Here is a 25,526-nt window from a genome sequence, read left to right on the forward strand (position 1 = left end):
CTTCCGGTAGTCATCACACTCTTCCCGTGAGAGGCGAGCCACCACTTCGGGCGCCTCGCACGGAAGGAAAGGAAGTAACTTCTCAGACCAAGCGCTCTTGTCGATGCGCACCTTCCAGCATGCGCCTTCGAAATTTACCAAAAAAGAGTGCAATATCGCCTCCCACGCGGTATAGCGAGATGAGATCCTGCAATCTCTGCCTCCCTTGCTCCTCTACCGAAGCTACAGGGCTAAGAGGCGCCATATTCCCTAAATTCGACGCGATTTCGAGCTCCTTCATTTTGCGAGCATGTTCTGTCGCTTTTTCCTATGCCTCACGGACCACCCGTCTCTCTTGAGCCAACCGAAGCTCTTCTTTTTCTTTTTGCTCGAAAAATTCCCGTATTTCTTGAGCCAACCGAAGCTCTTCTTTTTCTTTCTTGCGTCCAGCAAGCGTTTCCAAAACCTCGTCGACCTCCTCAGTAGTCACCTCCGCCTGCCGCATAACCTCGAGAATTTCTTTTTTTCTTTTCGCAGAACGTAGCGAAATCCCCAGCTCCTGGCATATTTCGAGAAGGTCCTGCACTTTTAACTTCTCCATCGGGAGTTCACCATGCGTTAGCAAGCCCACTAAAACAAAGGCCCTAGCTTGAAGTGGACAAAGCAGTTTCCCTAAATCAATTTCCCAGACAACAGGAATCCGCACCTAGCATCTGCCTGTGCCGGAGAAATTACCGGCAGAATAAGCAAGGCTAAGCCCACCTTTAGCATTCAACACCTCAACCCAACTCACAGTCCGAGGAATCTGGGCATTGTTTTTTTTTTTATCAGCCGGCGGTGGAAACTGCTCAATAGCAGCTGTTGTCTGCGGGTCTGGGCGTACTCCCGCCTTGCTAACGATGTGGCCTAGAAACCGGAGCTCTTCATAGGCAAAGCACTTCTCTGCTTTCAAGGTTAGGCCAGACGACATGATGGCGTCTAGTACTGTTGAAAGGTTTTTGAGGTGCTCTTCAAATTTCGAGGCGAAGACAACGACGTCATCTAAATATAACCGACAAATTTGCCACTTCAGGCCTGCCAGCACTGTACCCATTACTCGCTGAAACGTCGCTGGTGCGGAACAGAGCCCAAATGGCATCACCTTGAACTCAAACAGCCCATCCGGAGTGATGAATGCCGTCTTTTCGCGATCTCTTTCATCGACCTCAACTTGCCTGTAGCCGCTCTTGAGGTCCATTGATGAGAAATACTTGGCGTTGCAGAGCCGGTCCAGTGTGTCGTCGATGCGAGGGAGGGTAGACGTCCTCTGTTGTGTTGTTCAAGCGGCGGTAATCAACGCAGAATCGAAATGCGCCGTCTTTCTTTCTCACTAGACCAACTAGTGCTGCCCATGGGCTGTTTGAAGGCTGCATGCCGTCGTCGCGAAGCATTTTTTCCACTTGGTGTGGATGGCTTGTCGATCTCGCGGTGACACACGGTAGGAGCTTTGACGGAGAGGGCGGGCTTGCTGGTCGGTTATAATGCGATACTTGGCAATTGGCGTTTCTTGGACCTTCAGCGATGACGAAAAACACACGCTGTAACTTCGAAGCAGATTGCGTATCTGGTCTTGTCTGTTCAGGGGCATGGCTGGGTTGATGTCTAAAGTCGGTGATGGAATGAACGGCGGCGCAAACAAGGACACTAACAAGAGAGAAAGGGCCACCACATTATTAGAATGTCAATTTAAAGTTACTGGAATCGCAATTTAAATCTTCTCTTATAACATGTTTGAAATCTGAATGGGTACTTTTAGCAAGTGCTATCGTTTGTATGTGTTTGCAAACTTCGCATCGATTCTGTCCGCACGGTGTGCAACCAAAAAGCGTCGCTTTAATAACCGCTGAGTGCACAAGGTGGTTTGGTAAATTTTTTGGCCTTCTGTATGTAACCTGGGGGACCATTGGAAACATTTTGGAGAGCCGTTCACTTTGTTCAGTGATACTGAAGTGTCTTCTAAGGAGTAGTAGAAGTAGTGGTTTATTGAAAATAAAGAAAGAAATGAAAGCAAAAAAATGTTGCCGGCCGCGGCAAATGCTATCTAATATCTTAAGCACCCGATCTGCAGCCGGCGGAGGTGAAATGAAGGGAAAGAGGATAGCGATGAGAAGTATAGAGGGGAGCGAAAGCAAGAAAGGACAGGGGAGAGCTTTGCGCACTATATAAAAAATGCACAAAGCAATCAAGGTAGCGCCGCTCGCGCGTTAATGTTCAGCCTCTGTACGAAATTAGGTGCGTGCGAGCGGCCACTGCGCACAAATATTTACAGGCTGTCACCTTAGTGAAATAAACTGTATATAAAGAGCCGCGGGTGAAGAAGGCTGTTGAAGGAGGAGGAAGAGGGCAGAGCGAAATATATCGCACCAGGGATCAAAGCAGGACAGGATATCAGAAGGGATATGTGTGTGGCCTCCAAAGGTGCCGGGATATATACCGATTAAAAGGTTGAACTTTGAACACGGGCGGTCCAGCTGCAAGGGAAGTGGGGGTACCCGGAGGAGCACTTGAAGCGCAGCCGTGCTCATTCAGTGCGAAATGTCCTTCTGAAGGTGAAAAGAGGGAGGCGCTGCACAGAAGCAAGCATCTCCTGAAGGCGCGAATGAACGCGGCGAGACCACCAAGCGGGCGCGGCGAAATAAAGGACGGGTGGTGTCACCTGGAACTAAGGCCTACGGAGAGAAGCGGGAGAGATGGAACGCTGAAAGAATAGAAATGAGACCGGATGCGATGTGAGGATCTATGCCTTGTCGCGCAAAAAGAGGTAGAAAAGAGAGGTGGCGATCGAAGACAACGCCTTAATTTTGGAGTTCCGGTTTGAAACTAGTTTTCCATTAGCGCACGCCATGGGAAAACACCATACGAATGTTTTCGTCGAAAAGATGGTTGCACAGGAGTGAGAGGCCCAGCGGGCTATCCTTGACAGGACGTCAGCACACAACTGTTACAGCTCGTAAGCTCGTAGCAGGTTTAATCTCGGTGGAGCCCTACGAAACGTGTCGGCTGCGGGCGAGAGCTGAGAAGGAACAGTCCCACAATGCAGACCACAGGCGGCGGTGAGGAGATGACCGCCCTAGGAGGTCACGTAGATTGTGGGAGTGTTTCTAAATCTCTCACTACAGTGGGAACGTAGCACTGCTCGCCGAAAAACACGCGCGCATAAAATGGGGAAACCGCGGCGTTGGGGTCCCGGACAAGTAAACAAACACCACACAAACATATAACTTTTGGGAAACATAGGCGAGAACGCGCTCTGCAGTGGGACCATGAACTCCACAGTGTGCGAACATACAATAATGTTCATTGCTTCCCATCTCCACCTAGTCGGAGATTCAACGCTACTACTCTAGGATTGTAGGCATCATCGCACGCAATATTTTTTTCTTTGATTCTATCTTCTTTAAAACCTTGAAAAGATAAGGTTTAGAAAATTCAAAATTTTTTAAATATTTTCTAGAAAATTCTAATTTTCATTCAGTTAAAAGTTCACACCACGAGAAATAAATTGACACAAACCCAGTGAGCTATATGCTTTACACGTTGAGAACACGGGTCTACATATGACTTAAATGAAGAGGAAAGTATAGGGCTCGCGCTTTGCCCTTAGAGTGCAAGGCCAGGATTTTTTTTGAACATTTTGAGCTGATAATATCATCATATTCTTTGCAGTCGCTTCTCTCTGTGGAGTTAATCGTTTTTTTTTAATGCCGATTAGAACTGTGTTAAAAGAGCCAAAACAACTGAACCAAAAACCGAAACTGTGTTCGAACCGAACCGCGACGCCAAGACAGACCAACCTATGTCGTCATGGATAATTTCACAATATATGCCGTGTGCTCGTTGATTACCTAAACGGGACTATGCGAGAGAGCTTGTGTCAACATTTGTCTGAAATTACCAAAAGCTGGAAATTTTGTCAGTCAGCAAACTCAGAGCGAATATCGAAGTTCGTGCGTCTAGTGTTTCCACACAAGCAAGGTTGTCCATAGAAATCTCCCGATTGAGGCCAGGAAAAGAAACATTTAAAAATTCCTTTGAGCTGCAGCCAAACACTGCTTCGCAATGAAATCAGCAACAAAGGAGCAGTAATCTGTGGAGAACGTACCGTGAGAGTTTTTGTAAAATCTGAAAGGAAAAACGCCGGAGTTACCTTTCAAAGAGGGAAACATACTCTAATATTAGCTCAGAGTACGAGTCAAGCTGCGACAGAACTAGTGGAGCGACAGGAAATACAGTGGGCTTTCTGCGTTCATTTGGTTCGCGTCTATTACCGCCAATTAGTTGCGTACTGATCCGTCAGGCAGTGGCGGTCAGTACCTGACCACTAATATATGGCTGTGGAAGGTTCCTCAGTAATTCACGGCAGATACATGACGCAACAAAGTGTTTGGTGGCAAAATCTTAGCAACATCTTTTACTGCGAAAGAATGAAAGGCCCCGTTACGCAGAAAATCCTGCGTCGGCGTTGCCGCCGTTGTAGGCGATAAATAGTGTGGCGTAGGGTGAACCAGACAGCCAACCTCGGAGGAGCAACCTAGATGGGCAATCTGAGCTTGTGGCGTCATCACAACCTAGCCAGCGTATTGTGAGAAAACTATCCACACTGGCAGGTGGCAGTTAAATTAATGATTGATCGCGAGAAGTTGCTTACACTGAGCAACTTGGGTCACGTAAGACCAAGCGTTAGGAGCACCTGCCACCGCAGGGCAGTGTCGCATTCCTTTACCGCTGCACCGTTGCGCAAGGAATGGTATCTGGATTCCCAGGGACATATGAATGTAAAGTTGAAGATGACCAGTTTCGCATATATGGATCTTAACTCGTTAACGCTATCGCTATCGCGTCATTTCCTTAAGCCGAAGCTGAAATGGCCGCTCCATTTTCTTCTAGATATTTCTAGATATCACTTCCATTTATAGCTTGAAAATCTATTTTTCCTTTCTTTGGCTTTGAAGTAATGTCGCGTGGACAATGTAAACTAAATGAAATTATTGCATCCAAAATAAATTAATGTTCCAGACCAGCCCCCTTGGGAAGGACTGATGTGAATTCAGTACTGGCGTAGTTTTCTTTCTTCAGTCCAAGATAGGCAACTAAAACGGCGTGCCCCGCACGAGCTTAGAAGTGCCCGTTGAGGAATGTCCCCGCGGTCAGTCATGGACGAAGACATCTGCTCACCTGTGTAGCCCAGCAAACGCAGAACTGTTAGAATTGAAAGTGGCAGTCTGGAATTTTGGCGTGTCTGTCTTGAGTGGCACTGCTTAGATTGTAAGCTGCGCGGCGTGACCGCGGGAGAACTGTTCGTTTATGACAATCATGCTTGGCATGCATTTGTGGCTGCTGGAACTTTTCCACAGAGCATCGCTGCTGTGTGGAATGTTGTCTGAATCAACTTCTCCGGCAGGCTTCCTTTGCCATCCCATCATTACACATTAGGATATGCGGAAGCGCAGAATGCTGAAGAAAATCAGACCTGTATTTACCAATGGACTTTTCACCTTATACCTGTAAACTTAGGTGCGGATGTCAAAAATATCAATTGTCTGCCTAAATGTACAGCAAATAAAGAAGTGTAACTGCGCCGTGTTGTAAGGTGTTGTGAAGTCAACCCTTTCGGAAACTTGAAAAAATATTTCTGAGCCCGGCCTCAAAATTGGCCTTTTTACGATGCTTTGCAGGAACCCTTTCTACAGTTGCTTGTCCAATACTATGGCGTACAAAATATGTCAGTTGCAGTTAACAAAAAAAAAACTATCTTTCCTTAGGAGAAATCAGGCATAAAAACCCGCAGCAGCATCGTCTCTGCAGTGACTTAGCGGTTCGGTTCTGGCGGAAGACTAAGCTCTTTTCTTATGAAGAACCATCTAAGGTAAGAATCTCCACCAGCACTATTCTATCATTTCAAGGTCAAGTTCTTAGAAACCCGTGTTCGTTTCAGGTTGCGACTGTCGCAGAGGCGAAGGACAGAGCACGCAATTGTTTTATAGAGGACCAAAGTCTTCTTTCCCACAAATGGGAGACCTCCATTTAAAAAAAATATCTTTAACAAGGGACGAAGAAGAGGTGACGATGCAATTGCCATTAGTTGAATCTGATTCATTCAATATAAACTGACTTTTCAATAAACAAAGTTTGCATCATTGACGGGGCATTTTGACCCTCTGCGCTGAAATAGTTGTCTGAACAACTGTACAGCCCTGCCCTGAGTTCTACTCAAATACCACATTGATTGTGCCCACCTGTACCAAGTTGACAATTTATCTAAAGGAAGAAAGGTCTTTAAATACTTTCAAGTCGATCCGGTCTTTTTAAAGGCCTAGCCAGGTTGACCAAACTTTTCTTAAATATGCGGAAAGCTTGCAATGTGGACAGAAATATTTAGGTGTTGAATATTTGGTGATTCGGAGCTCTCATTCGGGTGAGAGAGTGGTTGTTGAGCGGTTAAACGCGTGAGCGGTCAGAGTGCACGAATGCCATCAGGGTATGACGAACGTTTTTTTCACGGGTTGTTTGGATGCAGTGCATGTGGCGGTCAATGAGGCGGAATCGATTTTTTAGCCTTGCCTGTACAGACTCTTAGCGCAAGAGAAATGGTAGGGGTGTAGAATTAGTGAATCGACTGAGCCACAGCTGTCTGACAATTACCCTTAAGGAGACGGCGCAGTATTGGAGTGTCACATATGCCAGTACATAGGTGGAAGGGGAAGGTTGTGAATACCTGTGTCAAATCATTCAACGAAACATTGCAGTCTTTTGAACAGTGCGGCCATCTACTCTGCCCTTGCTGCAAGTATAACGGAACTAATCGGGCACTGTTGCTGAAAGGAGCAAGCGGGAGCACTGTCCGGGGGGAGCCTGCATGGCGTTCTTGTAGTAACGCTAACAGCATCTGAATTCTTAAAAAGGTAGAGGCCAAGAACTTGAAAAATTAAATACCGATTAGCTACCTATCCGTCGTTCAGAAGCTATTTATTAATGCAATAGCTAATCAAACGAGATCAACCTTACACTTCAGTCAACCAAATGAGCAGGCTGATTTTCGGAAACGCTACTTGAAAGCAGACGATATTCGTATCATCACTTAGGTGAAAGTGAAATGCGCGGAATTTAACCAATCTATATATTTATCATTCATGCTCTACGAGAAAGCATTTGACTCAGTCGAAGCATCAGCAGGGATGCAGGCTTTTCAAAGGTTGTGCAAAATACGTATCGCGGTTGCACAGGTTTCATTGTGCTTCACATTGAAAGTGACTAAATACTGATAAAGACTGCCAGGCAAAGAAACGCGCTATCTTCGATGCTGTTTACAGAAGATTCATGGAGGTATTGATAGAACCTGTGAGGGAACAATTTTGCTAACGTTTATGAAGAATACAGCAGCTTTCTATGGTTCGGAGATGAAATTGCTTTGCAAAGTAAAACAGAGGACGGATTACAAAGCATGCTTGAGGACCTAGACGGGCAAAGCCGAGCGGCGGCTACTAAAATTAAAACGCAAAAAGTACTCTCGGAAGAGCTTCAGAAGGGAACGGCAGTTTCCGATAGGCAGCGAAGGATGGAAGGGGTAAGGGAATATATCTACTGAGGGCAGGTAATGAATAAAATCCGGACAGCGGGAGCGGGACCGCTAAGAGAATAAGACCGGGAAAGCTGCTTCTCTCGGACACTCTCAGGTAAGAATACCAGTTTACCAATATTCCTAAAGAAAAAACTACGTAATAGCTGTATCTTACCGGTATTTGCCTACGGGACAGAAACGTGGATGGTTTAACTGAAATAAAGGACAACGCAGCGAGCCGTGCTAAGGTAAACGGTAGGGGTAACATTAAGAGACTGCAAGAGAGTAAACTGGGTCACGGAATACTCGTGAGTTAAGATATCACTCTCGGTATCAAGAACAGAAAATGAGCGTGGACGGGGCATGTTACGCATAGGCAAGAAACCGATGGTCTCTTGAGGTAGAAGATTGGGTTTAAAGAAAGGGCTAGTGTAGGAGGAGGCGTGGGAATGTCAGGAGGGCGGGTGAGAGTAGAAGGTTTGGGGGTAGAACCTGTGCACAGCTGACACTGGACAGGGCTAATGAAAATAATATGCAAGAGTTCCTTGTCATGCGGTGTAATGGCCGGTCTGATGATTGACCCTGCATAAAACAGTACAAAGGCAAAAGCATAAATGGTCTTCAGACCTGGTGAAGGCGATTGCTCGTTTACGTATGCTTATGTCGGGACCAGTGACGATGGTGATGTAATACACTTATTAGTTTAAATTAGAAGTTTGTCCCGTCCGGGAAGAGCCCTCAGTCCAGGGGTCCTCCAGCGGCTGCCGTCGGCCTGGCGCGCTCTACGAGCTTTCGCTAGTCATAAAGGTCTAAGGTTGACAGCCCATCTTATTGCTCGGAAGTGGGTCTCCGGGTAGCGGGGAATGCCTGGTTGAGTTGGCACGTCGGGATGGCACCCTAGAAAGAAGGGTGTTCAATACAAAGTGGACACACATTATGGTGAAGTGCATTGTGCGGTTTGTGTAGGAAGTTAAAGTGAGTATATGTGTTAGCTTGTAGCGTCGCCAAACAACCTCGTCTCGCGTGAGTCGTTTGTGGGGTGGTGGATATGTGCACCTGCCTAGGCGTTGATCCTTGTGTACTCGATCAGTGCTGGTTCCGCTGAGGAATTGCGTTCGATGACGGTTCCTGCTGCCTGGGAGTGTGCCTTTGCGGGCAACAGCGTGTGCATGGTGGGCAGTAGGTGACCCATGGCGAGAGGTCTATGTTAGTCCGACCTGGGGTGAGGTGGTGGCGTAGTCTTAAGATTATGGCTGCGTACGGGAATGCGAGGCCTTTACATTAGTTTTAGCATGCAGCTTGGGATTCTCTGACGATGTATTTATATTTACTGGCGGACGAGTGCTATAGCTGTTTCCACCTTGTACAATGTGGTGCTCGTTGAGATGAAATCTTTCGCGGCTGTATGGGCGCACTGTCCATTACGCTGATGGGGGTGGCTTTCCATTCGGTGTAGTGTGCGGCGTCCGTGCAGCAGACTTAATTGTGGCCATTTGTTGTATATGCGACCGAGTGGCTTGGCTCGTGCTTTCCGTCGTCCAGTATGGTAGACGGGGTGCATATCTCTGGGAATGGGTGTGATTTTTAAGTGGTCTTTGATGACTGGTGACAGTGCTATCAGGAGGTTGCGCTGGTATGCGGATATGGGATAGCCGAAGCGTTGCAGCAGGCGACGTCCAGTGAAGCTGGGAGCGAGGCGCTAAATTTGGCTTGCAAGCTGGGCTTATATTAGGACTCCAGCCGTTAATTCCTAGGGCAAGGAGCTTCTCGGGAGATATGGATGGCATGAGGCCGAGTTCTTGCTTAAAGACTTTGCTAATCAGAGTGGCGACACGGACAACGCGGTTGTTCACCGACATAGCCATCAGTTCCGGAAGAGGACCAGCGAGGCAAAATACGTAAGATCGGCTTCACCTGCTCGCAAAAAATTTTTGCCAATCGACCCGTACCGAAACCGCAGTCAACACAGACCCCTTCAACTAGGCGCGCGGAGGTTCTAGAGCGACGATGTTTCCGGAACACAAAAGACCATTATGAATCCGAACGAATGGGAGTATTCGTACTCTTTCGTCATTGCCACATAGGCCACTGAACTGACCTTTAATATTTATGATTTATTTAATGTTATTATTGGTGCCCTCAGGGCCAAAGACATTTCACAGAGGGACGGTTATAATTAATTACAAAAATAATGGAACAACATTCCGCATACAAGCGCTATGTTCCTCGTTATACAATTCAGCAAAATAAGTAAGCATAACTTGCAATAAAAAAAAAACAAAGAAATGTAGGATATGTAAACAAAAGTAATGCAGAATAACAACTACGTTTCTTGTGAGCCTTAGTGCACAATGTTAGCTAAAACGTTACGGAAGCGCAGGCTGTCGTTAATGGTGCCTGTCGATACCGGAAGGTGGCTCCAATCTGCTGATGTACAAGGAATGAACCAGTGTGAAGAAGCCTTTGTTTTGTTTGACATTATGCCGATTTTTTGAGCGCGTGATCTAGCCGTAGAGAGATGAAAGACTGGAGAGATATGATTTCATCACGTAGATTGGGACAATTGTAAAAAAAAATTATGAAATAAACATAACCGTGAAATTTTCGACGGGACGCTTAAGGTGGAAGGTTAAGCCTGTTTTTCATGGAGGTGATACTTCCAGTACGATTAAAGTTAAGGAGGGTGAAACGCGTAGCCTTATTTTGCACAAGTTCAAGAGCATTAACTGAATTTGTGTACCTGGTGCCCAAATTGCAGATGCGTATTCTAGTTTGCAACGGACAAGGGTTTTATCTATATGACACGATTTTTAGGGAGGTGGGGGAATTGGGGCAATTCCAGCGTAGGTAGCTTAGCATGCTGTTAGCGTTGTTAATTATGTGTGGATATGGAGCGACCAAGTAAGAGAAAAAGACACAGCTCCGATGTAGAGATATGACGTGACGGCCTCGACTATAGTATTATTTATATGATATGCACCGGAAGTAGATTATCTGTTGGAGACACGTAATTCTTTGGATTTAGATGAATTAAGCTGCATTAATATTAAGTTGCAGGATGTTGATATAGAAGAGAGATCGTTTTTTAGAGCACACATGTCGTAAGTGTTGTTAATTTCACAAAACATTTTGCAGTCATCAGCGAATAAGTGCATGTTAGGGGATAAAGAACTAGGTTGGTGGTTACAATAAATAAGAAATAAAAAGGACCCAAAAACAGATCCCTGCAGCGCTACAGAATGTGACGAAGTAGAACGCTCTTGCGGCCTAGTTGGTTCATTGCAGAAAAAAGGTTAGTACTGGGCGAATTAGACACGACAGCAGAAGAGGAACAAACGCGTGTTGTCTCCTGTGTTGTCGTGTTTGTTCCTCTTCTCCTGTCGTGTCTAATTCGCGAAGTACTAACGTTTTTTCTCCACAATGGGCCGTGCCTAATAGACAGCTAGCATTCTTAGGTGTTACTACTTCAGAGCGGTTATAAGAGGAGCGAGAAAAAAAGCCTCGGTTTAAGGTTTAGTTTGTGTAGCTTAAAAGGTAGTAATTTATGGAATATCTTAATAAAGGCCCTCGCGAAATCGATAAATACGGAGTGAGGTAGTGAGCGGCGGTCACGAATTAAATTAAGTTTATGTGCGAATGATGCTGAGTTTCGCAAGGCAGTCGCTTCCTGAAACCGTGCGGTGTGTCGGTAAGAAATGAGTGGGATTCCAGGAAGTTGCAATGCCTGTGTATAATATGTGCTCTAATACTTTACGTGGAATGCTTGTTAAAGACATGGGGCGGCAATTGAGCGGTGAATTCTTGTCACCTGATTTATGGATCGGGACCACCTTGTTGACCATCCAATCAGCGGGCAGGGCACCGGTGTCGATGGGCTGTTGGAATGACTTAGTGTGCAGCAGTGTACGCTACGTGTTTGAAGCATTTACAAATTTCGAGTTAATTAAGTCAATACCTTGGCTGGAACATAGTTTAAGGGAGCCAATTAACTTCTAAATACAAGAACCTTCGATGCAAATGGGTCAATAGTTATGTTGTTATAAGACTGCGCTCGTGGAAAAGTGGCGTTAGTACAGTGTACAACGTTATTAGAGAGGGTGGGGATCAATACCACGGGGCATTTTTTATCAGGGATGGCAAGGCCATTCTGTTCTAATAAGTTAATGATATCCTTATGGTTGGCGTTAACGACGTGCCAAAACTATTAAGTATTTGTGGAAAGAATGTTATGAATTGTGTAGTGAAGAAAGTAATTTTTGAAGCTTTTAATTGCAGTTGCGTAAATATTGTTAGCTTCGCGGTATGCGTCTTATCTTTCTTTACTACCAGACCTTTTTGTACTCGGTAAAAATGCTTTTTTTTGGTTCGATAATCACTTAAGGTAGGAGTTGTAGCATGCGGCTCTCGAGTAGGAAGAGATTGTCCGTAATGCTATATATGTATCTGTTAGTTCATTAACCTTAGCAGCAAATTGATTCCAGTTAGTATCGACAGAGAGATCATTAAAGCGGCCGCAAAAAAAATCAATAAAATCGGCTAGTTCCCTATTATTGGTATGAAAATTAGCCTTTTATGGACGCGGATGTGTGCAAATATTATCTCAGCTGGCGGAAAAACAGCGCCAATGTCAAATGAGGGCGATATATGGTTGCTGAGACCAGTCAAGTATGTGATTTTTGGGGCGAAATCTGGCTGTGTACACAATTTTAAATGCAGGGTGTTTGCGGTGGAGCTAGCAATTCTTGTCGGCTGCGACATTAGGTGGGAATAGGAAAAAGCGGACCACAATTTAAGAAATCGGTGCTTAAGTTATAAAAAGGGCTCTGGAGAGGTCTATGACAAAGCCAAGTTGTGTTAGGAAAATTGAAGTCACCAGGTAAAAAAATGGGCACCAAGGGGTGTCTTCTGCAAACAGCATTCATCGCCTTGTGTAGATCGTCGACGAAGTTAGCACAGTGACTGGGAGGATGGTAGCATACACCGAAAACAAGTTTTGAGCGTCCAAGTTGCACGCATGCCCAGACAATCCCGAGATCGGTTGTGATGTTAACAGCGTAAGATAGGAGTGTTTTACAATGGCTAGTAGTACGCCACCACCCTGATGCGGCCGCAGCGACTGAAAGTGTATCGGGATGAGTCCTGAAAAATTTAAGTGTTAAGAATACTAACACGAAGGCATGTTTCCGTAAGTGTAATGATACCTGTGTCACACGTGTCAGCTACGGAATGAAATTTATTACGCTTGTTTAAAAAGAACAGATGTGTGTTCAAGGCGACGACTGTCCACGTCCCCCGACATGATGCTACACGGCGTTGTGGGGATTTTGGACACGAGTCGCCAGCGACAGATGTTTCTCCTCTTGGGGTACTCCGGTGGGCAAATCCATTATCAATTTAAAATTGTTTGTCAAGTGATCGTACATTTAGCATTTATTAACGTAGAGTTTGTTGTGACGAAGCTGAAACTTCGCTGACTGTGCGAAGCTTTTGGCGAAATCAGTAAGTTTCTGCCACGCGTGATGGCTTGCGGGCGAATAATCCTCGGATGCAGAAATGTTATTATTCTAAGTTTAGCTCGAGATGCTAGTATCCTTCTACAATCTATATATGAGCCGAACCGAATATCTATAGGCCGATATTGTTCAATTGGAAATGTATCTATCCGCTGGGCACGCTCAGTAACCGGCTGGGCAACTTCATTGCCGAAGTCCGAAGTTGAGAGAGTTGGCATCATCAAGTGTGCCAAAAGGAAAACATTGTAGCCGCCGCGGTGGCTGAGTTGTTATGGCGCTGGGCTGCTGGCCCGAAAGACGCAGGTTCGATCCAGGCCTCGACAGTCAAATTTCGATGGAGGCGAAATTCTACATGCCCGTGCACTGTGCGATGTCAGTGCACGTTAAAGAACCTCAGGTGGTCGAAATTTCTAGAGGCCTTTACTACGGCATCTCTCATAGCCTGAGTCGCTTTGGGACGTTGAACCCCCCATTAACCAAACCAAGACAGTGCATAGAACAAGCGAGGCTTTCATATAAGCCGATTTTTTTTGCACCATGTTATGTTCGCACTAGAAAATCTAAATACCTAAATATTTATGCAATACCGACTTAGCGATTTAATGACTATTGGTATGAACGGTTGGCATTGCCAAGATTAATTTTCATGGCGTGCTGAATCTTGCCCTTGGATAAAAAAAAAATTCTAGGACGCTTAAGCTTCGCGTTTAAGAGCGGAGCACGATAGCGTGTTGCAGCGCTGCCAGGGAGTCTACTGAGCGCCATTGCCCACTGGACAAATAGCTCGGAGTCTCTAGGAGGCCTCTAAAAACCACACAGACGCCACTACACACTGGCACTCGTAGACGGCTGCGGTTCCATCACACCTGTTCAGAAACGAACGACCCTACTCCGACATAAAAAGGTCGCCTACGCGCGCGTCATTTGCCGGGCCAGCGCCGTGCGTGGCGAAACGCGGTTTCAGTGGATGCCAGAAGATGGCGCTACGACTGCACGCCAAACACGGAGGAAATTTTCCAGAAACGCATGGTATTCGCCTAAATGAGACACCTGTAATTTACATGCTCATAATTACTCATGCACGCCTTAGTGCAGATCTCGAAGATACGTTTCTAAGAAAATCGTGCATTCACTAGATGCGCCTTTATTCATGTTCAAACGTCGACTCGTCGTGGCGGAGTGGGTATGTAGGGGTCTCGAGCGCCAAAGGCCCTGCTTTGATTCCCGACCTAGACTCCGGTTTTTTATTCATTGAGTGTGCGTGCCCTCTGATTTTTATTCCCCCCCCCCCCCCCCCACCCCCAACCCCGGAATATTTCCGATGCATGGTGCGGACAACTACAACGACTACTACTACGGCGCCTACAACTTTTCGACTGAACGGGCTGTATACGCTATCGCGTAAATCCGTTTCCGTTGCCTTTCTGCAAATACGAGATCTAGCAGGGATAACAATAAGTGATACTGAAGCAGTACTTTTCAATGCAAATCCAGGCCTCCTAGCGCAGCATAACGCTTCGGATATTGGAGAAATCGTAAGGTGGCTTTTGCATATAAAAAAATCATATATTTGTCTTATTTTCACTTAGTAAAAAATAACAAAAACTATTTCTTTGAGTACTTACATGCTCCATGTTTTCTGTAGAGAGAGGGCAAACAGCTGCTTTCTTGCCAACAGAATTGAACAATGAAAAGCATCAGGGGGCTTGCCAATGCTTCGAAAAGTGCACTTGATGAAACTTTGGCAAGCGCCTTGAGGCATTCCCCTGCCTATTTCACTTCTTGTTGATTCCGTGTTTTAGAACATTAGGATACGACTACTACTAGAATATTTAACTTCGTGCAATACGCATATCTCCTTTCAGCCAAACGGTAGTGATTGCAGATAAGAGACGTGCTCCTGATTATCCAGTGCTGGAGAATACTGAACGACTAGTTGATGGTATAAAAACCTTGCACCTGACATCATGGGCGCCATAATGGTGAACCACTCATAGCCTCGGCAATGCAAGGAAGAGAAATTTTTAATACTCTCAGAATGTTCCTGGTTCGGCAGCATTGCGGTTCTTGTAACGTCGGTGCAAGTATGTATGAGCGCTCTACAAATAAATGCAGTCGTATAATTTTTCAGCGTCCTTACGATGCGAAAAGTGATGCAAATAGCTGTAGTCGTCAGAAAGAACAATGGACGGAGCTGAGAACCTTTCGAAGAGATAGAAATAAAACATGCGAGTTGTTTCACCTGCCATGCACGCTGCCAAAAAAGCGTTTGCTGCTGAACAACAAAATAGCATTTGTCATAAAGCAGGTGCCGGTGCCCTTGAAACTGTTTATGTCACTGACCCTAATGTCACTGACCATGAGTGTGTCATTCCTGGAAGGTACCCCCGGGTGCTGGCCAGAAGCGCACTTGTTCTTGCCGTTGTTGCCCCTCTGTTGGAGTCTCAGAATATTTGTCGTTGTCGTTGTTGTTGCCTCAAATACGATGGCACATACCGACGGTGGAGGATTGGCCAGGGTTTGGTACAGATCCAAACAGGAAAAAACTCATCCAGGTTTACCTCAAGCGGCTCATAAATATGGAGGAATCTGAGAGTAAATAAAATCACGAAATTTGAGAGATATTGAAAGAATCGGAATGGAAATCGAAAAACAATGCCGTGCGGATGGAATTACTAAATTTTAAAGAATTTATGAGCAAGAAAACAATTTTGAGAGGAAAGTAAAAGCAAACCAATGGAAGAGATTCGTAGCGCAAAATAAATGTGTTAACGTGCACTTGAGAATAAAAACCATAAACAAGAATAAAAATGCTTATTAATCAAAAATATTTTAGGTATAGTTAATGGCAGCTGTTTCAGGAAATACTGTTTACCATTCGCCTTATTGAAGGCACGCTGTTTAAGCGAATACCCTTTGCCGTGCACACTACTGAACCTGTAGCTAAGTCACAAATTTGTTGTTCTGTGACTTCCAGCGGCTTTTCTTAAGTTCGCAAGCAGGAATGAATCCTCAGAGTTGATCTCCGACACAGGGCTTGCTAGATGGCGCATAGGTAGCCCGAGCCAGAAGTCAGCAGAAGTAAGCAGCCTGCTCCTAAAAGGCAGCTGTTCCCAGAGTAGGCAATGGGACCTCAACACGGTTTTGAATTTCAGTTTCCTTTATTTCAGTTCATCTTTTTTCGTTTCCTCTTGCCATACTCCCGTTTTCTACGACGATGCCTACTTCTTGTAGCGCCATCAAATTCACAATGAGATAAGAATAGCCTTCGGGAAAGGCATTTCATGAACAAGGGTCCTCCGCAGCGCAACGCCACGACACTAGCAAACGACACGATGTCGCTACACACAGCACGTACAGAGCCTTGTCTCCGCTGCTCTGGGTGGTTCCTTTGGGCTACAGTTTCCTGCCGTACCAAATTAAATACGATGCCTGGGTGGGTTTTTGTAATTGGGGCGGTCGTCCTACAGCTGCGCTCGTCCACCGTTCCTCTCCTTGTCGGCCGTTTCTCTGGGGCTGTGCACATCTAAAAAGACAAGCACAGCACGGTTGTCGTTTCCGTCAGTCGTTTGCTTGAAACTCTGCATGTCTAAATATGCTCTATAACAAAGAATAAAATTATTTTTGAACTTTTTTGCAGGAGCTTTTATATTGTCATGTGGTCGCGATGGCAGTCAAGAAGGAAGGGAGATAGTGCAAGGATTCCACAAGAAAACTACTATTGGGTTGACTTGTGCTCACAGAGAACTCAACAACTCGGTGGCCGGGATAGCAACAATCGAGCTCGATGTTCGTCGAAGCACGAAATCACCGCCGCTGTCGGCAGCGCGCAATTTGACACTCTGTTAAACTTTCGAGATATGGCAAAGAAATCGCTTGCAAGAATTTCGAACAAAGCAGAGCCAGTAGCGCGCGGCTACAAAAATTCTTGATAAATCTCGTGCTATCTCTCGTCAGAAACAAGGTGATAAAGATGCTTTCAAGCGGCTTTGAGCAAATGAATACCTAAGCATTAGAGAGCTTTGCGGCATTACCCCCCTCTTGAAGAGGCATCAGTTCCTTACAACAAATAGAAAGGTGGACGAAAACACAGAGAATGCAGAAGTTACCGCTGAGAATGCATACACGAACCGTCTATTAGTGCGCATAATAAGACTTTAGGCGCACAACATGCACACCTGGCCATGCACGGTACCGCTTAGGAAATGCGACTCAATCAGGAACGGCTTCGCTCACAAGTTATCCGGCTCAACGCAGGTTTTTGTATGGGTTTCAGTAGCGGTGCTAAACCTTCTTGCTCAGTCCACGGTGGCAAATGCGTGTTCGAACCCATAAACAGTTATATGGCTTGTATTCCGTGTTGCGTAGGCTTTTTTGTAGTGTCGGGATTGTGTGTGTTGAATGTGGACGGTGATATCGAGGTTGTGATAATCTTGCTTAGTGATAATCTTATATTTCTATAACTTTCAACTTATCTGTTAGTCTTTCTGTTTTTCATTTCTGTGTGCCCCACCCCTTATGTAATACCCTCTAACGAGGGTTTTTAAGGTATTAAAGTGAAGTGAAGTGAAGGGAATTCTTATTTGGTAATGTTGGGCAGCATGACGTCGAGCTTGGCCGCGGCCTTTTTGCTGTACAGGAACTTAAGATGAGTCATCTGGGTTGTCTCTTACACAGCGCAGTTGTAGCCGAAGAACGTAAGCCAGAATGGTAGCTCACACCTTGTGTTTGGCGTGCGAAATAAATCCTTTTGTCAAGCTGCCTTTTTCAATGGCACACCGATTTCGTTAGGTAAATCAAGAGTTCGGCAACACGTGAAAAGTTTACAAGTTGTCCGTAATACGCGCACACTTTTTGTCGACTGGCTGAGAAAACTGTGCGACAGCAGCCAGGGGTTTGCTGCGCGTCCCGGCATATTCCACCGCTGCCTTGGTCTTGGCCTAGAAACAGCTGTTTCTCGTAAGCGAAATGACACTGTTCTGGCTTAAGGTGCCCTTATGTTGTCATTGCCTCTAGCATAGTCCGAAACCTTTTCAGCTGATTATGGGCAAGGTTCAAGACGAAGACGATGATGCCACCTAAGTATAGGAGACAAATTTGCCACTTGAGACTTGCTAATACTGTGTGCATTAAACGTTGGAGCATTGTTGGCGCGGATAGAATTCCAAATGACATTAGGTTGAGCTCGCAGTGGCCATCGGCTGTAAGGAAAGCGGAGTTTCACTGACTGTTTAGCTCGAATGGCGAGAAGCATCCGGCGACGTAAACGCGGTCAAGGGTAACGCCGATTCGCGGTAGAGGGTAGATATCTTGGTTACGTGGTTCAGTCGACGGTAATCGACCGAAAACTGCAGATTACCGTACTTCACTTGGGATAGGACGACTAGTGCTGCGCAGGGGCTCTTCGATGGCTGGGTAATATCTGCGCGCAGCAATTCATCAACTTCGTCCCGGATGGCTTGGCGTTCCCGCGTCGACAGTAGGTAGGGGCTTTGGCGCAGTAGTATGCTGGTTTCATCGCTTGTAATTCTATGCTTGGGAACAGGATCGGACATTTAACGAGGAAGCAAAAATCTCTGTACCTTCGAAGGCTGTTCTGCAGAAGTTTTCGTCTGTGCTGTAGCAGAGCCGCGTTAATGCGAAGGTAGGCTTCGGGGTTTCTCTGTGAGATGTCGCTAGCGGTGCCTCTGAGCGAGTGCTTTGTTCACGTAGAAAGTGATTCCAGGCAGGCGATGGTCGTGTCTTTGTTGAGGTGTTGATATTCCCAGATGAAGACTGTTACAGGTACTGAGCCCTGATACACAGCTCAGCGATGCCACTAGCGATTCTAAAATCTTCGTACAGCAGTGACTTCGCAAATTCTTCGACGATGTATTGGATACTTTAGGTAGGTGCGGCGATTTTAAGAGCCCATTCTTCTGGTTCGGGGAGCACACTTACCTCGCCGTCAACCACTTAGACGGCCCCGTGGTTACTCCTATTCTTGGCCGTGTATATCGCTTCTACGGTCGAAAGCTCAAGTCCACGGACTTGGGATAAATTATGGCCGGGTGAAGAACCAGAGAATCGATATCTAGATTTACATTCCCGCACCTGTGCTCGAGCATCACAAAGTTTTCAGGTTACGTGAGTGCGTCGACGGGTACCCTAGTGGTGTATCATTCTGGCTGGACGATAAGGTAGCCTACACCTTCCAGGATGTGCGTGCCAACACATGCGGTAGTGACCGTCTTTGCCTGAGTGGAGAAGTGTTCGCTGATGGAGTAGTCGGCTCGCGTGCAAGCAAAGGTGGCATCCATGCGGGTGCCAAACGGCGGTTCTTGCTATCCCTTTGCAATTGACGTTGGTATCGGAGTTGGGTCAGGGCTTCGTAGGGTGCTGCAATCATGCCTTCGGCGTGTTTTTAGGTGGCATCGTCATCCCAGATTTGTGTCGCTGTACTGTCGGGCTCATCGTCGTGTGCGGCATCGTCGTGGTGTCGTCGCCATGGAGCCACCCCACGTCCGGAGGTGGCTCTCTTTGATTTTGTTCCTCCTGCGAAGGCTTGGAAAACGTCATCGGGCTGGCTCAACACAGCTGCCGCATGGTGACAGGAAGCGCCGTTGCATGAAATGGGGAGCGGCATAGGCGATTTGGCTGCTACTCATCTGGATCGCAAGTAGTCGTCTACTTTCAGCGGGTGCTTGCCGGTGTGGGGTCTTGGCGTCTCGATGGCAAGACGACGGAGGCCGATGCGCCTGTACGGGTGGGTAAAAAGCATCGGGACATCATCACCGCATTAGAAGCACAGCGGTTGGTTCCCCGACGCACTCCAGGCATCGTATATCAAGGGGTTTGAGCGTGGCTGGTAGGGTGCACCTGCGGCGGCTTGAGGTTGGCGTTTTAGCACATCTGAATGATGGCAAAGCAGCTTTGGGTCATCTCGTCGAGGTGCAGGACTGCGCACTTCTGCGATGTAGAGGTTTGGTCAAAAGTCTTGAGACCAAATGCTTTTGGCTTCAACTCCATACTAGAGCCATTACGGCAATGTTAAAAAGCGAATGGCCTTGAAAATCTAGCAGAAGGTGTATTCTTGTAGTAGCGAAGCTACCTGCCTGACTTGCACTTTGAATGATTCGCCACACGGCGCATTCTAGTAGAATTCATTTGGCTACAGCTGAGCGCTGTAGACTTAAGACTTTTGACCAAGACTGCACGTCATCGTATAACGTTGTTGGGCAGGAATCGTCACCTGCCCGCTCAATGCCTGCGGTACTGCCTCCCGCAGGACATCCTTAAGCGCCGCTGCTTGCTGTTGCGGTGGCGCTGGCTGAAGCCGACTCTGGTCTTCTCGGACGAACCTTTGAATGGCCTCCCGTAACTGCCATTATTAGGAGGGATATTGCCGAGGTTAGGTGCAACGAAGGCTCGCAGCTGCAGGTGGATTTAGCGAGTTTTAAACTCGAGGGATTTTTCGGTCGTGTATGCTTATGTCGAAAATTCAGCGACAGCCCTGGGTGCATTTCTAATCAGTCCAGCGAAAAACTGGCCCTTCACGCCTCTCATCATATGCTTCAACTTCCTTTCTCGTAGAATTTGGAGGTGCGCTTTTTTCCCCACATATACGGAAACTGTTTGATTCGGAAGCTTTGACCAAAATTACAGAAGCACGGTGGCACGTCCTCCCCGGACCATTCTTGTACATGTCGTGAAAGGCTCCCTTTTAAATGTTTCCCACGCCACAAAGAAGTTTCATGGTTTCAGTACCATGTCCTTTACTATAAAAATATTAACGTGCAGGTCATCCCACGTGTTGGAAGCGGCTATACAAGTGCGCAGTTCAATGCCTTCTTCAGAACCTTCGCCAGGAGCGCTGCCAATGGTTGGGGGCTAACGGGGCGTGTGAAGAATAAGCGAGTATAGTAACGTATACTCATTGTTTATTTCGAAGTTGACGCTAACTTGTGCAGTCAGGTACGGTCCGAGAGTTTTCCGTGGTGTGGTCGACGGATGGCTCGGCGGACTAGTGACAGATGCTTCGGGGCGAAACCAATAGGGCTGGAATTCCTGCTTTCAGGGGGTGTCTCGGACACAAACGGCACCCCACACTTCCACATGCCATGTGGTGGCGATGACAGCCCTTCAGTCAGGCAGAGAGCGTAAGGCTTCCGCAGGATCTCATTACTGGGGAGACTTGCTCCTGCAAGGAACTGAAAAACTTTCGCCAGTGATAGCAACAAACGTGTTCGGTGGTCGTCGATGAACGGAATCTTCGCCGCTCTAGGCCATGCTCAATTTACAGCTGACGAACAACTTTGCAGATAACGCGCTGGAATCGCGTGCAACAATCTTGAAGAGAGCATAACTACATCTTCGCAGCTGCAAACATCCCAGATTAATCTGGTCGCTTTGCTCCTCACAAACAGTGTGATAAAGTTGTGCGCTGGCGGCTTTGAGCATGAACTTGTAAAGAGGGAAATGGGAACGGCGGAAGCCGCACCGCCAGACCACGGAGCGAGATTGTTGTGTTGATGGTCAGAGCTCGCACTGCCAATTTGGCTAGCTGTCGTTAGGCTGTTTACTCAGTCAGTCCTGTTGCAATTTGGTGGAGGTATTGGGTGTAAGCTTTGACATACGTCCTGAAGCCTCGCAGCAGAACCATCGCGTAAACTATGTACACCGACGCAAGCCAATCATTTTCCCCTTCACCTACGCCCGTCGTTTCCCGTGGCGCCATCTGGCAGTGGAACCCAGCCATATTTCAATGATCTGATGACCACGACGTGGAGGACTCGCTTGCCTCCTATGAGTGTGTAAGCGACCGTCACATGTGGGACGAAGCCATGAAGGTAAACAACGTGGTGATTTACCTGTCGGGCGTGGCCAGTCTGTGGTACAGAAACCATGAAGCAGACTTCAGTACCTGCTCCGCCTTTAAACGCCAATTTTATGATATTTTCTGGCGCCCTGCCGTACGGAGACTACGCGCCTGGAAACTTATCACTGTTGCCCACATATTCACCCTGTGCCAGAGCTACGATGAGCTCCGCAAGCAGCGAATTTTGGTGTCATCACCCTCTGTGCATGCTGACTCGCTTTCCAGCCTCGCTTTGCCGGTCTCTAACAGCTCGTTGCTTGACCATATCAAACGCTTCGTGCGTGAGGAGGTAGCTCGACAGTTGTCACTTTTTCATGGAATTCAGTGACCTCCCTCTAACCTGGATCCGTCTCTTCAAACTGTGATTAGTGAGCAATTCTGCGAAGTGCTACCACCTGTTCGTCTCCAGGCTCCTGCTGCGGCGTCTACTGAGCCGGTGTACCCGTATTCGAACCCGACCGCGGCAGCCCCGTCTTGATGGAAGCGGAACCCAAAAGGCACCCATGTACTGTGTCATGTCAGTTCACGTTAAAGATCTTTAGGTGGTCGAAACTACACCGGAGACCTCCACTAAGGCAACTCTTCCTTCCTTTCTTCGTTCACGTTCTCCTTTATCCCTTCCATTACGGCACGGCTCGGGTGTCCACCGAGATATGTGAGACAGTTACTGCGTCACTTCTTTTCCTCAAAACCAATTTTCATTAAAATTTTTTTCTCTCACATACGCCGACGCCATCTCAAGACCAAGGCCCAATGCGTTTATTCCGTTCTATCCTTTGACGCTGCCGCATGCCTTAACAACCCGGCCGCCCCAGTTCGCGTGAACCCTTGGCGCGCCCGTGACAACCTTTCGATTTGTGACGCTTGTGGTGTCCAACGTGACGTCGCGCGTCTCTGTCGTCGTCTTGTGCTGCCACCCGCGGATAACCTACGAACTTACGTCTACGCAGTGCCACAGCCCCCAGCACGTCCGTCGTCTGCTGAACAGCTTCATGCGTCCTATCGCCGCCCGTTTTCTCGCCGCCGTTAGCCATCCTCGTGGCTACGCTTGGTTTCGCCTCTGCGTCGTCATTCCCCTACGCCCTAGGAAAACTAGTTTCTGCAGTTCCCAAGGCAAGAACCCCCGGATATCTTCTTTGGTACGCTTTCTCTTCAATCCCTCAGCAACACCAGTGCCTCGTGCCTTACGCCACCAGGCTGCTAGCTTAGAATCCATTCTTGATGGTCTCCTGCACCGCTGCAACTACGTCTCTACCGGCCGGAAGTGGATGTTTGTCACCCTCGCCCATTTACTGTCAACATTCTGCCCCCTATTTCTTTATTATCCGCACTCTCTTCAAGCCGGTGCTTTTAAACATACACATGACGCCGTCTGTGCTATTATTGGCGCGGTATGTTTACTTACGTTCGCAAGAACATCCTTTCCTGCCCTGACTTTGAAACTCGCAAGCCCGGTCCTCACCATTCAATCGGCCTGATGCAGCCTCTTCCTTGCCTTTGCTCGCCTTCTGACCGCGTTGCAATTAACCTACGCTACCTTCTACTCTGCTGCTCGCAACCCCTGAGTTGTCGCAGTCGACCACCTCACGCGCTACGCCGAAACGGCGGGCCTCCCTGCTGCTACGGCGCCACATGTTGCATTTTTTTTTATCTTGCATCACTTTTTTGTTCGCTGTTGAGCAAGCACCCTGGGAACCACTGAGCCACCGCGGGCGCGTCTTCCCGTCCCTCTGCAATCTCTTTTCTAACAGTGTAAGATTACTCACATATCCGCAACGGCCTACTATCTGCAGACTAACGGTTTGATGGAACGGTTTAACCCCACCCAGGGCGATATGCCGTTCATGTACTACGGGGACAAAAGATTCCGGGACGCGAGTTCTAGGAAAATTGTTTATTGTAGCTCCACATCGATACCCATTCGCCTGATATTGATTTAAAATTTAGAACCATCTTGCTGCGTTTACCACACTGACAGAAAGTCGTCCCTCGAGCCTCAATTTCTTTCATGGCATCTTGCAGTGGTTCATTCAGGAAACGTACAAATAAGCTCACAATGAGAAAGAACTTAAAATGGCTTGGGAATTCACCGTGGAGGTGCTTAAGCAACAAGGTTTGTGTCTCTTTAATAGGCTGATTGAGTGGTAAAAACTTATATGGTCTTCGTGTGTTTGGAGCAGAAAATGCATTAGGGACAGTAAAAGACGAGGATTGCTTTGGAGAAGCAGGTTGCGCTGGCTGCGAGTGCTTGTCTGGGTACTTTTGTGTAGTCGAAAAAAAATAACCGAGTTCTAGGCTTTCGTCTTCGTTAGAGAATAGTGAAGGGTCTCGAGAAGTTTACCACGTAGCAGTTCTACAACCCTCTGTCTAGCTTAGTTGCCTATGACGCCTTACTTGATCTACTTGTCACCGGTGACTACCCGGGCTTTCAACATAAACAGCTGTGCACGAATGACCCAAAGGAATTGTCTTTGGGTCACTCACGTGAAAGTACAACGAACGCGCGAAGAAGAAAGAGAAAAGCCCAATAACTGATATCCTGGATCCTGCCCTTCAAACTGTGATTCGTGAGCAATTCTGCGAAGTGCTACCACATGAAAACGGCAACGGCTTCTGAAGAAGATTTCTCTGAGCGCCGGCTGGGTCTGCGACGTGGCCCAGCAACCCAGGCTGCGGGGTAGCGGCTAAGAACCTGGCGGTGTTGCGCTAGCTTGCTAAATTTCTCCTTTTTGTTTGTGCCTGCTTGCTTCTTTTCTGGGGTGATTGGGCACGGGACGAGAGCTTAATGTCTACTTCTTCTCCCGGCCAGGGGTTTTCCCCTTGGTCGGAATCTCTTCCTCAAGATCAGCTCCCAATTTATCTCTTTTTCCTCAGTGGAGTTTCGAGCAATCCGGTCACTTTAGTGCCTTCCGATGGAGGCGCTATCCGACTGAACAACCCGGAGGCAGTAAAGGCGGCTCTTGTATTCACATCGAAGCACTTCATGCGCATTACTGATGTCCGGCAGTTCGGCAGGGATGGTATTTTGTGCAGGTCACCGGATAAAGACTGTATTAAAGACCTGCTTAAGTGTACGACCCTCGCCAACCACCCGGTGAGCGCATTCATTCCGCCTCATCTAGCATGTTCCAAGGGCTTGGTCCAAGGGGTCGACTCTCGACTGAGCCCTGTGGAGACGCTTGAGAACCTCTCGCCTGCAGGAGTGATTGCTGTCCATGGATGCAGCAGGATGGCTGACGGAGTAAAAATTCCTACGGAGTCTGTCATTGCCACATTTGCAGGAATATTTTGCCCGTCAGAGATTAAGGCGTGGCCACTGGTTTTTCGAGTAGATGCCTTTAACTCTCGGCCTCTTCAGTGTCAAAACTGCTGGCGATTTGGCCACAGTGGCAAAGCCTGCAAATCGGCCTTATGCTGCGATGCGTGCGGGGAACGTCAATGCAGAGAGGAATGCCCTGAACAGCAAGAAATATGTTGTTTGTGTACTGGTGCTCACCCTGCTGATTCGCCTGACTGTCCTGCACGAGCACAAGAAGTTCAGGTGCTCGTGCTTATAGACAAGCGCAGGTGCACGCGGAGG

General features: G+C 47.3%; 1 protein-coding gene across 1 annotated transcript in view; it reads left to right on the top strand.

Annotated features, from left to right (window-relative positions):
- LOC144098081 (sodium-coupled monocarboxylate transporter 1-like) overlaps positions 1 to 19,612 on the top strand; it is a 149,527-nt gene extending 129,915 nt beyond the window's left edge. The window contains exon 14 of the mRNA XM_077630635.1: positions 19,497 to 19,612. Coding sequence (XP_077486761.1) covers positions 19,497 to 19,612 — 116 coding nt within the window. The remainder of the gene's footprint in view (positions 1 to 19,496) is intronic.
- Positions 19,613 to 25,526: the final 5,914 nt, after the last annotated feature.

The sequence above is a fragment of the Amblyomma americanum genome, chromosome 7 (assembly GCF_052857255.1).
Source record: "Amblyomma americanum isolate KBUSLIRL-KWMA chromosome 7, ASM5285725v1, whole genome shotgun sequence".
In the NCBI taxonomy this organism is placed as follows: Eukaryota; Metazoa; Arthropoda; class Arachnida; order Ixodida; family Ixodidae; genus Amblyomma; species Amblyomma americanum.